The sequence below is a fragment of the Gallus gallus genome, chromosome 4 (genome assembly GCF_016699485.2).
Source record: "Gallus gallus isolate bGalGal1 chromosome 4, bGalGal1.mat.broiler.GRCg7b, whole genome shotgun sequence".
NCBI lineage: Eukaryota > Metazoa > Chordata > Aves > Galliformes > Phasianidae > Gallus > Gallus gallus.
The window spans coordinates 68,642,666-68,654,800 of NC_052535.1; the positions used below are offsets into that span (position 1 = coordinate 68,642,666).

Below are 12,135 nucleotides of genomic sequence, written 5' to 3' on the forward strand. Positions count from 1 at the left end.
TTTTACTGGAAACTCCAGCTATGTCTGCTTCTGTTGTTGTTAGGGTTTTGTTGTTGCTTTAAGAGAGAGAATTGGATAAAGTTCTTGCAGGTTTGATTTGCACTCAGTTTTCCCTATGCTCCTTTTCCTGTATACGTTTTGCTGTTCTTTTTCTCTACCTTTTTCAGTCTTGACTTTATTTTCTGTGTCATGAATAACAGTTTCAAATACTTTGTGCTTGTCAAATACTACTATTTTATCTTACCCTTTCCCTCTAGGATGCTTTGGGTTTTTACTTCTACTTCCACTTAAGTTAAATTTTTATATCCTCTCTTCATTTTCTGGGCTTTTTACTGTCTGTATCTCTTTCATTTATGCATGAGAGTGAACACAGATTCTTCAAACCTAGAGAAAAAGGAGAATTTGGATGCTGACAAAAAGTTTCATCCTCTTAAAGGTGAAATTTAATAGAAAAGCTCTCAAGAAGCAGTTCTTGTTAATCTTTCTATCAGCAGTGGAAGGGATCTTTACAGATGAAAAGAGGCCATTTTCTCTGGAGGCGAAAAATCTAGTTTCAATTCTGTTGGTTCCCCTCCCCCCTCTTTTTTTTTTTTTTCTTTCAGCTTATCTAAAAGATATTACCAGTTGTGGAATTGTACAGATTTTATCTCTTCTTTTCCTGCAGATTACTAGTAGAGAAAATCTTTGCTCAGTATCTTGTTCCACACAATTTGGAAACAGAAGAGCGAATGAAGTGCTTGTACTATTTGTATGCCAGCTTGGATCCAAATGCTGTCAAGTGAGTATAGTTCCAATTCAGCTAATACTGGGTTTTTTTCTAATATCATCTGCTAATATTATCAAGATTTAAATAACACTATAAGTAACTGATGCTTAACATTATTTACGATTTTATTGTGAAATGTTTCCTTTAGCTCCAATAATTTTACATACAAACTGAATGAGGCCTTTAGGCAAGAAGGCACTTTGATACTTGAGAAGATTTGTTTTAGGTCTTCATTCTGTGAGAACAATGCATTCTCATTGTGTTGTCCTATATAAATGAAATTGACACAAGTAGATGAATAAAAAAGAAAAATGATCTATCTTCTTTGGAATTGGTATTAATAATACTTCGTGAAATTGATTCACTCAGTCAGATGGTGCACTTAGGGAACAAGATTATTTATTTAGCAGTACATCCAGCCTGTTCTTGTGACAAACAAATCAAGTTTTTCTTTCTGATTTTGCACTTTTTCAGAGCACTGAATGAGATGTGGAAGTGCCAGAACATGCTGAGGAGTCACGTACGAGAATTACTAGACTTGCATAAGCAGCCCACAGTACGGTTTTGAAAAAATTAATACTTCATTTAATGGACTTGTTAGACTGATACACCATTTTTTAATGCTGTGTTATTTGTTCCATTGACTTTTGATTTCAACATGTGGACAGAGTTCTGTTATCATGAAGTTGCTTTCAGTAATTCTTGCCATGTATATGGCCTCCTTAAGTATCTTCAGAAGAAATTCAGGCAATTTTTCAAGTTTTTTGTTTGTTTTCTATAGAATTTTTATAGAATTTATAGAATATTTTTTATAGAATTCCTGATTCTTACTTTATAAACTACTTTGAGATTTACTAAGTGGAATATTTTGTAATTTTTTAAGTATTTATACTAGAATATTACTTTTAAAAGTAAATCTTCAAACTAGCAGAGACTTTAAATGGAAGTCCATGGTTATTTTGGGGTTTTAGTATAGGAGGTTACCTTTAGTGTTTTGGGTTTAATGTTAAGGGGATTTCTTTGTTTATTAGCAACGGTTGTTGGGCTTTTTAGGTCTTTTTCCAATAGCACTTTTTCCAATAGGACTGGCAGATGATCTTAAAGGTATATTTTCATGAAGGAGACAGTGCTGATGTTTTTTTGTTTGTTTTTGTTTGCTGTTGTCCCCAGTCAGAAGCAAACAGTGCTGCCATGTTTGGGAAGCTGATGACCATAGCAAGTAAGTGTTAACAAGTTCTTTAATGCTGTTACAACGTTCTTGGAAATAAAATTTCTGTGAATGTTGTCATACTGAAGTAGCAAATTTATCTTATATTAAACTGTGTTTAATTATATAGAAAACCTTCCAGATCCTGGAAAAGCACAAGATTTTGTGAAGAAATTCAATCAGGTTCTAGGCGATGATGAAAAGCTTCGGTCCCAGCTTGAACTGTTAATTAGCCCTACGTGTTCTTGTAAACAGGCAGATGTCTGTGTGGTAAGGAAATGGAAAAGCAAACTTTTTAATATTTGTGCTTCAAACGGTTATTAGGACTTAACGGTCTATTTTGGTACTTTAATATGATTTATATTCATTTCTCATTTTTATGAAATACCTTTTTAGTTAACCTTTAGAGATTACTGATAATAAAACCTTTGGCAATCATCTTGCTTCCAAAAAAAAAACAAAAAACAAAAAAGCAAGCACTAGCTTTATTCCTTCCTGTTGTTATAAGGATCAAACATTAAGTTTAAAAGACTAAGTTCATTTTTTTTGTTTCATTTCAAGAGCCTTTTTTATGGTAAACTGTTATAAGCTGTCTCCCAGCACTGACGAAACTTGCATAAGTACCAGCACAAAAAATATTGCACCATCTGCATTACTATTCCTTCATTTTTCTTCCTACATAATTATCTTGAGATCAATCTTTGTTTTTCTCTCTCTCATGTATTTAATATCACTGCTGAGAATATACACATTAATATTAGATCAGGCTTTTCCAGAGATTTACAGTGCCAACAATCGCAGCAATTTGGTTGACAAAAATTTCAGTAGAGAGCATCAGTAAGCGCAGGCTTCTTGGTTTTTGTCTAATGGCTCTTTAATTGTCCAGGGAAGAGAACAGAATGGCCTTCAGAATTATGTTGTAACCACTAACGTACGGAATACATCTCTTCCTAAAATCGTCGATTTTGCAATTTAGGAATGCAGCGATGCAGTTTCAAATGGAAGACTTATTTTCTCTCCTGAAGATTCTTTATTAAAACAGTTAGGACAATTTCCTGGTCTGTGTAGGATCTACAGCTTCCAAACATGAAGGAGAAGGAAGGTTGAGAAATTATTTATTTGAGACATTTTAAACTCTGTTCAAAAATATTTTTGTATCCACCACCTTCTGCTGAGCTTGTGGCAGAATTTAATGTTCTGACACTTGGTGCAGTCAGAGGGGGAAAAGCCCCTCTTTTTGATTCAAAAACATCCTAAAGAACATGGAGTCTGAACATCTATTGTAACTAAAGTGGTGTAGTACTTCTCCATATCTGCAGCGTTGTAGCTTTATTGCATTTTGTTGTTGTTGCTTATGGAATCTGAAGCTCACAGCAAGATTATCTACAGATTTATGAATTACTCTTGTCTACATAGTTACTTAAATTCTGTCTGTGTTGCACTTAGCACTCCCTTGGTTCTGTTTTGAGTCTGGTCTGCAATTCCTTAAGAAACTCTTATTAGAAGTTTAAGTGCATCTTGAGTTTTAATACTGTTGTAAAGCATGCCTGCTTTTGCTGTAATGTGATAAGGAAAGATACAGGGATAACAACAGTCCTCCTTAAAATACATTTCATTGACTATCTACACAATTTCTGTAGTTAAAGAACAAATCATACTTAACTTATTCAACATGCTTAGGAAATAATTAAAATGAGAATAATTATTGTTTGTAATGTAACATTCTTGTAGAGAGAGATAGCCCGGAAACTTGCAAATCCTAAGCAGCCAACAAATCCTTTTCTGGAAATGGTCAAATTTCTTTTGGAAAGAATTGCTCCTGTACATATTGACTCAGAAGCCATTAGGTAAGTTTGGAAGATCCTATCAGCTCATGAATGGTTACAAAGTTGATTTAAGTAACACCAAAGAGATATTTTCTTGGGATTTAGGTTAGTGTGCCCTATCTAAGGGCACACTATCACTAACTATCTACTAACGTAGATAGACGTTTAAAAATATATATCTTACATAAATATCATGCATTTCTAGCAGTGTAGGGTCTTGGTTTTGTTTTTTTGGGTTTTTTTTTTGGAGGGGGGGTTACTTTTTTGCAATGCTAAATCTACAAATGATTATAAAATATAGCAGTTGTTCCCTGTGAAGCTGCTATTTGTGGGGTGTAAGGTGAATATGATTATCATAGTTTTCACATAGTTAACTGCAACACAATCTTCCGTGTAACAGCTGAATTAATTAATTTTTATGGGATTGAGTAAGAGAATGTTTCTATTCCTTTTGAGACTTGTCTGGCAACCTAATTACATACTGAAACACGTGCAACTCTGTGTTGATCTGAATGTTGCCAACATGTCTTTTTCCTAAGCAATTAAATTTTGCAGTAAGCTAAGTCAGAAGGAAAAGGAATAATGAAATAGTTTAATTTGAGAAAAAGATTATAACAAAAGCATAGAACAGACTACCACTATCCCTTAAATTATTGCCAAAACCAGGTAATCTTGCTGTTCAAACTTGACATTGCATGTTATCAAGTTCATTTGGGTTTTTTTTTTAGTTTTTGTTTTTTCTATCTCTTATTTTAGTGCACTAGTAAAATTGATGAATAAATCAATAGAGGGGACAGCTGATGATGAAGAGGAGGGTGTAAGTCCTGATACTGCAATTCGTGCAGGACTTGAACTTCTCAAGGTAATTTACATTAAATAATCTACATTAAAGTAGCCATGGTTTGTAAAGGAAGGAATGGCAGTGGTGTGACTAAAGAATGAATGTTATTAATAGTATTTATTTAAGTATTTTTTAATTATGTGGAAGCTATTATTTAGAGAACTTTTGTAATGACAGAAAGGTTTTGATTACTAATACTTACTTGGGAAAATAATATCAAAAATAACAAGTCTTTGGAAAAAGTATGTTTTGCAAAGGGCGCACAGAATAGAAGTGTGCTCCTTAAAGCAGGAATTGGTTTCTTCTTAGGGAAGTCAAAGAGGAAGGTCAAGATGTAAAGTGCGAAGAAGAGAAAAGGGCAAACTAGGAGAGGCACATCTTGGTGGCTTGTACAGTGCTGTGGCCAGTACAACTGGCACTTGGTGGCAGTTGTACAGAAAGCAGACAAGAAGGGGGGAAGGGGGTGATGAGTGAGAATTGCCTGAAGGAGAGAAGGAAGGATTTGAAGTATCTGGATAATATCTGTGACGGATTTGGCAGTTTATTTTCAATATGTTAAAAAGAGGGCAGTACAGTAACAAAGATGGGCATGGAGGGGAAGTTTAGGTAATTGAGACCTTTTGCAAGAGTGAATGGATGAGTTGGACTTCATGGAAGATGTATTGCCCCAAATTTGGTAACTGCAACAGCGCATTAGAAATAGTTATGCAGGATTACATAAGAAAGTAAAATCTGTTCATGTAGCTCAGAAAAGAAAACTGTTAAGGTTGAAGGTTTTGTTGCTGTGACATGGATACCTTTTAGAATGTTACTTCAGATAATGATACAGGCAACTCTGATCAAAGAAACCAATATGAGATAAACCTTAAAAAATACACAAAATACTTGCATTTTTTAAATCGTTTTCCCTACAATGTGTTGTTTGAACTTTGTTACACTTAATACAGTTTTCTTCTGGGATAATGGTTTTTTCTCTCCTTGAATCCTAGCACACTTAGTTTTTTATTTAACATGACTTCTATTTAAAAGAATGCACTGTATTTCATTAGTTTAGATTAAAAGACAGTAATTAAATACTGTTTGTGTGGTTGTTTTAACTTTCTTGGTTTCTTTTCTGCTTGGAGACTAGAGACGATGAAGAAATTAAGATTTCAGATCAATTACATTTAGTTGAAAAGTTTTCTTAAGTAGACTGGAATATAAGTGAATAATTTTGGATAAGTATTCATTTTAATAGATATTTTTCTATATTCAAATAATATTTTATAAAATGTTTGAAGGAAAGGAGGCCTTGAAGAATAAAGTGTAGATGAATTTATTTGAAAATGTCAGCATAACTTTCTCCAAAAATAGAGTTACTGAGTGTAATAATCTCATGTGTAAGCATGTAATAGCTATGTATGTTGATGGTGAGGCTCATAAACAGCTCTAAGTTTGTTTTTCTGATGATTCACTGACCTTGGAGAAATATACCTTTATACCTTTGTTTTAATATGTATCTACAGGTTCTGTCCTTTACACATCCTACCTCGTTTCACTCTGCGGAGACCTATGAGTCTCTGCTGCAGTGCCTCAGGATGGAAGATGATAAGGTAGCTGAGGCAGCCATACAGATTTTCAGAAACACGGGTCACAAAATAGAAACAGACCTGCCACAGATAAGATCGTGAGTGTATTTCTTTACATGCTGTTTCTCAAACCGGGAGTTCTGGCTCTTGGTAGTTAATTCAGTATATTGCCCCTAAAGTTACATTGTAGTGTTGTGAATACAATCAGCTTATCTTCCATCATTTTGTATTCTTTCACAAAGTTTCTCACTTCATTTTTCATTCCCTCTTCTCACAGTATTTGTTTATTTACTTAAGATGTTACCTGCTTTTTAAAAGTCCTCTTATAATAGACATGTTAAAACCTGAGTGTAGCATGTTTCCCAGGTTACAAAACAAGCAACAACAAAAATATGGTGGAGATGTAATTTCTTGGCACAATAATTTCCTTTACACAATATTTTCTATCGTTGTAAGGAATGAAAATATAATCTCCAGTTAACAGCTCTGTTTTGAAACAAGTTCCAAAAGCAGGCATACATTTCTAAGAAAGGCTAAATGGCTGTCTATATGTTGTCGTCATGCTATTCATGCTTTAAATGTTGATTAAACTACGTAATCTACTAAGTATTCACAGACTTTACAACTTGGTGACTGACATCTAAGATGTTAAAATGAGCCTTTTAGTAACTAACTAATCCGGGTTATAAAGTAGAGATTACAAGTTCTCATATATTGAAATACTTGCAATATTAATCCTGTGCAAAAACGTGTCAGAATACGGGCAGATGTTCTAGATTTCATATATTCAGTGATGTTTATCGTGAGTGAAAAAGAGTTTTGTTTCAATTAGCCTGTTTGGGTTTTTTATTTTCATTTTTTAAACCAACTGAATGCAGACTGCTTGCTGTCCTTTGGAGTAGGCCTCACCGACAGTAGCACAAGTTCTTCCTCATATGAGAAACAAATGGTTTTGTGCCCCACTTCATAGACAGGGAATTCCAAATGGTTCTAGAGTCTGCTGAAGTACGGTCACTGCTTTCAGTAGAACTGATAGACCATGTGTGAACTTGTACATGTCTACACATAAAGGTACACATTAAAATGTAGATTTACCTTGGTTTGTGTGATGAGGATGCTATCAATATTTTTCTCTTCCACCTGTTGTTGCTACTTTCATTTATGGAGAATGTGTTAGTGAAGCCTGAGCACTAATCTGTGTACTGAACACTATTGTTAATGAGCTTTTCTGGAAACTAGCATTTTTTGAAATGTTTCTGTGTCAGGTGTTGTGTAAGCAATTCTGTCATCTTGACTTCAGTTACTGAGTGCTAAACATCATGAGTTAGTGTCTCAGATGTTGCTATCTTAGGTGACAGGCCAGTCTTCCCACACTCTCGGGTGTCCCTGCAGTGGCTTCTGCCCTGCACTTTCCTCCAGTGACCACTGATGAGCAGAAATGGATTTCAGGGGGTCTCAAATACAAAAACTCAAAGCAGTTACTAATCTGCTCATACACTGCAAATAAAGACCAAAATTAAAGCAGTAAAAGCCTATAAACCCATTAATGTTGAACAGCTGTTCCTAGGTTATATAAATTTTCTTCAGCCCCGTTGCTTCCAAGTCTGATGGGATAACAAACCCCCACTGTTGGTTTCCCCCCACGTTATGACCTTAATAACCTTATTTTGATCATTGTTTTCTTTCATGTTTGATTTTTTTTTCCCTCTGAGCCTTTTTCTGCCTGTGTGCAGTCAGATGTTCAGCAGGTAATATTAAATAAAATTTCATTTTGCTTTTCAATTTATTATGATCTTTTTTGAACAGACTTCAAAGGAACACATGGTTTGTAAGACCATGTTTTGTAGAGATGTATCTGTATAGGTGAAAAGTTTTGTGTTTTGTAGGTCACATATTGTATTTTGAAGTATTTTATTTAATGTTTACAGAACATTAATTCCAATTTTGCATCAGAAAGCAAAAAGAGGCACTCCCCATCAGGCAAAACAAGCCGTTCACTGTATACATGCCATATTTTCAAATAAAGAAGTGCAACTTGCTCAGATCTTTGAGGTATGTCTTGCTTTTTTTGTTTTTAGGATTTGTTTCTGTTCTTGGTTGAGACTAATGATTAATTTCTATTTTTAATTAACAGATAATTTATGAAGTCAGCATACAGCTCTATGGTAGTTAAGTCATTACTTTTGCTATAGAAAATTATTAATATTTATGTTTCTTGTAGTCTTTGTAATATTCTGATCCATAGGTGCTCCTTTTTTGTCTATATGGAGGAAGTTAGAGGAAAATAAAATAAATGTGCTGGAATGCTCCTCACCAGATCTCATGAGAATGCATGTAGCAGATGCTAAATGTAGAGGATGTTACTCTCCCTTCAAACCATACTGAGTTTCCATGCTCTAAGGCCTGTGTCTGTGCATTACTTTCTCACTGAGAAAGTGAATAGAGTAGTGCACAACTGTAAGTGAAGACACTAGCTTACAACTCAGTTACTACTTACGTAGAGAAATGGTAAAGCAGAAAATCACATGTAGGGCAGAGAGGTTGCTTTTCACTATAAGCTCTCAAACAATACTAATATTAATATGCACCTGTAAAATGTCATAGATTCTCTACCATGGCCATCTTTGAATGTATATATAATTTAGTGGTGTGAAAATCTTTGAATTAAGTTTACAGAGTTTGATCTCTCTGCTTAGACTTACATGAGAGTGCAAGTTCGTGTTCCCTTCTCTACTATCAGGTTACTGTGGAAAGGTACTGAGTGATACAGCAACATGGAATTATCATCATAACTGTTGTCTAGAAGGAAAATACTGATCACCAGTGGAAACAACCAGCCCTATTTACAGGGCTGTACAGTTGTTAGTTTTGGGGGGTTTTTTTGTTTGTTTTTGTTTTTGTTTTTTTGACCTACCATTATTTTCTGACATTTGTTAGCTACAGTTCAGATTTTCACAACTCATGAAGAGCATAGAGTCAAGTTTTCTCCCATTTCTCTCAGGATTTAATGTATTTCACTGTTAAAACAGGATGAGAACACAAAATCATATTGCCCCATCTCATGTGAGAATTTAATTATTCTGTTAATTGGGGAATTGCATTCTTTCTCCATTCTGTGTTGCAAATGTTACTAATTCTTATGAAAAAAAAACCAAACTGTTAAAGTCTGCAGCCCAGTATTAAAATAAGCTGTTTTTCAGACATTGTGATTTACATATCTATAGCTCATTTTTAATATATACGTACTTTTTTTTTTCCCTCAGCCTCTTAGTAGAAGTTTGAATGCTGATGTACCAGAACAACTTATAACTCCATTAGTCTCACTGGGTCACATTTCTATGTTGGCTCCAGACCAGTTTGCTTCTCCAATGAAATCTGTTGTTGCAAATTTCATTGTAAAAGATCTTCTAATGAATGACAGGGTAAGATTTTCTTTTTTTTTTTTTTTGTTAAGCCCTTACAGTTTTCTTTGTTTCTGGGAAGCAGAGCTGTTTTGTTTTGCTTTGTATTTGCAAAACAGTTCAAAAAGGGATGTTCTATAAATGACTTGTAATGAGATGTCACATCATAGAAAAATCTTCTGTATGAAAGAAAGTTCAGTCCAAAACTCTGTTTTGTTTCTCTACATTTTCTGTATGGGTTGAACCAGTTCTTAAACTTACATGAGTATCTGTAGTCAACAGGTGAGAAAAATGGAAAGTTGTGGTCTCCAGATGAAGAGGTGTCTCCAGAAGTACTAGCAAAGGTGAATGGTCAGCTCCCAATAATAATGTATATATTCGAGTTTAAAAGGATACTATTTTGAAGTTGTGCAGTGGAGAGTTTGATAAATCTCTTTACAGTGTAGTAAATCTCTTTAATTACTTTTGTATTAGGGTTTTTTTTTTTTTTTAGAAGTACTGTTCTAGACTTACTGTCAATTATATAAATACACCATTACAAAACTGGTGGAAACCATGCGTTTTGGTGTCTTCATTTACTGATGCTGAATATATTGAACAGTGAGAAAATTAAGACAAGCAAAAGTTGTAGTTTTCCTTGTAAGAGAGGTAATTAGTCTTTACTGGCTGTAAATAAAGTTGAAATAAATTGAGACTCTGAATTTTCTTTGTTCTCTTTGATAGGCTATTACTGTGATTCTAGTTGTGGGTGTTTTCAGAAAGGTTTGTCTAGTTGCTTTCATTTTTGATAACGTAGCAGGTATCACTGAGTATTTGTGAGAAGGCACTGAACCATAGTTGATAGTTTCTTTCTCTTTCTGTAAGTATTACTGCTTCCTTCTGTTCCTTTTGAAATACATCAACTCTAATAAGTAGGAGTCTTTGGAAGTTTCAATTTGACAGAAATAGTCTGTAGCACATACCAAGTCTAGAAAGTACGTTCATTGTTTGTTTGTCCATTTTTGAAAGGTGCAAGCAATTAAACTTTTGGTACGCTGGCTGCTGGGTATGAAAAACAACCAGTCAAAATCTGCAAATTCCACACTCCGATTGTTATCAGCTATGCTTGTCAGTGAAGGAGACTTGACAGAACAGAAGCGAATCAGGTCAGATTCTGTTACCTTTAGGCTTGTAATAATATTGTTGTGGAATTGCATATTAAAAACTGTAATTCTTTGAGCCCTTTTAGACTCTTAAGGTGTTATATATATATATATAACGTTCGGTAATATTGAATAATAGGAGGTGGATCTGACTGGAGTTTAAAATCTAGGAGTGGAATGGTGCATATGAAAATATTCTTGGTATCGGTTCTTTCTTGCAGTCTACTCATAAACTAGCTTAGAACACTGTAGATATCTTGCTAGTAAAAGACATTCCAGAGAGACCTGAAGGAGTTCCTTTTAAAACAGCTGTACGATCAGATTTAATGCATTTAAACTGGGGCAGTTTTGGGTGGAGCATCTTTCAGTGTGGGGTTACTTTACACCACATCTCCATTCAGAGGGTAAGGGAAATCTGTAGCAAACAAGTTGCTTTGATTTACATAGTAGTATGCAAAAAAGAAGTTTGATTCTTCTAATTTCACTGTTTTACTGGAATTACGTTTCTGGGGGGAAAGCAGAGCACCTTATTTTCACAAATGTCATTGGGTTAATATAACAATATGAGGCTATTGAGCTGTGGGCTGATCGGACTGGGAAAAGCCTTGATTGCTCATTGAATGGTCTTATAAGAAGAAAGAAATTGTGATATGCAAGTAATTTAAGCAGAGTTTTGGGGTTTTTCCCTCTTGTTTGTATAGTAAATCCGATATGTCTCGACTACGATTAGCTGCTGGCAGTGCAATAATGAAGCTTGCACAGGAACCATGTTACCATGAAATAATTACCCCAGAACAGTTCCAACTCTGTGCGCTCGTCATTAATGTAAGTAACTACTTTTATATTGAAGTGATTCTCAGAGTTCAAAGTCCTTACATCCGAGCTTTTGTTGCTGCTGAATTGATTATTTAATATTGCTCATTGCAAGAGTTCTTGAAGCTTCAAATATTTATTGTATGACACTTGTTGATATTTTTAAAACATGTCTCCTCATCATTCCAGTTGGATGTTTTTCATTTTTGTTTTGTTTTAAACAAGATTATTATGGTTGCATTTTCACGTTTCATTTTGTTATAGGATGAGTGCTACCAAGTGAGGCAGATATTTGCCCAGAAACTGCATAAAGCACTTGTGAAATTACTGCTCCCTTTGGAATATATGGCAATCTTTGCTTTGTGTGCCAAAGATCCTGTGAAAGAGAGAAGAGCACATGCCAGACAGTGCTTGCTTAAAAACATCAGTATACGAAGAGAGTATATTAAGCAGAATCCTATGGCTAACGGTTAGTGTTTCAGTAGAATTGTGAAGAATACAGTAGTTGAATGCTAAATTGGAAGAAGTAATCATTAAAAGTTAAGCAAATCGCTTTTCTAAATAAATACAA

At 34.5% G+C, this 12,135-nt stretch overlaps 1 protein-coding gene across 4 annotated transcripts in view; it reads left to right on the forward strand.

Annotated features, from left to right (window-relative positions):
• PDS5A (PDS5 cohesin associated factor A) overlaps positions 1-12,135 on the forward strand; it is a 72,321-nt gene that overhangs the window by 45,076 nt on the left and 15,110 nt on the right. For all 4 annotated transcript variants that reach the window (XM_040699017.2, NM_001012580.2, XM_040699018.2 and 1 more), the window contains exons 13-25: positions 665-778; positions 1,241-1,322; positions 1,937-1,985; positions 2,104-2,243; positions 3,705-3,820; positions 4,556-4,661; positions 6,146-6,306; positions 8,137-8,260; positions 9,472-9,630; positions 9,885-9,953; positions 10,618-10,754; positions 11,453-11,576; positions 11,829-12,033. In XM_040699017.2, coding sequence (XP_040554951.1) covers positions 665-778; positions 1,241-1,322; positions 1,937-1,985; positions 2,104-2,243; positions 3,705-3,820; positions 4,556-4,661; positions 6,146-6,306; positions 8,137-8,260; positions 9,472-9,630; positions 9,885-9,953; positions 10,618-10,754; positions 11,453-11,576; positions 11,829-12,033 — 1,586 coding nt within the window. The remainder of the gene's footprint in view (positions 1-664; positions 779-1,240; positions 1,323-1,936; positions 1,986-2,103; positions 2,244-3,704; positions 3,821-4,555; positions 4,662-6,145; positions 6,307-8,136; positions 8,261-9,471; positions 9,631-9,884; positions 9,954-10,617; positions 10,755-11,452; positions 11,577-11,828; positions 12,034-12,135) is intronic.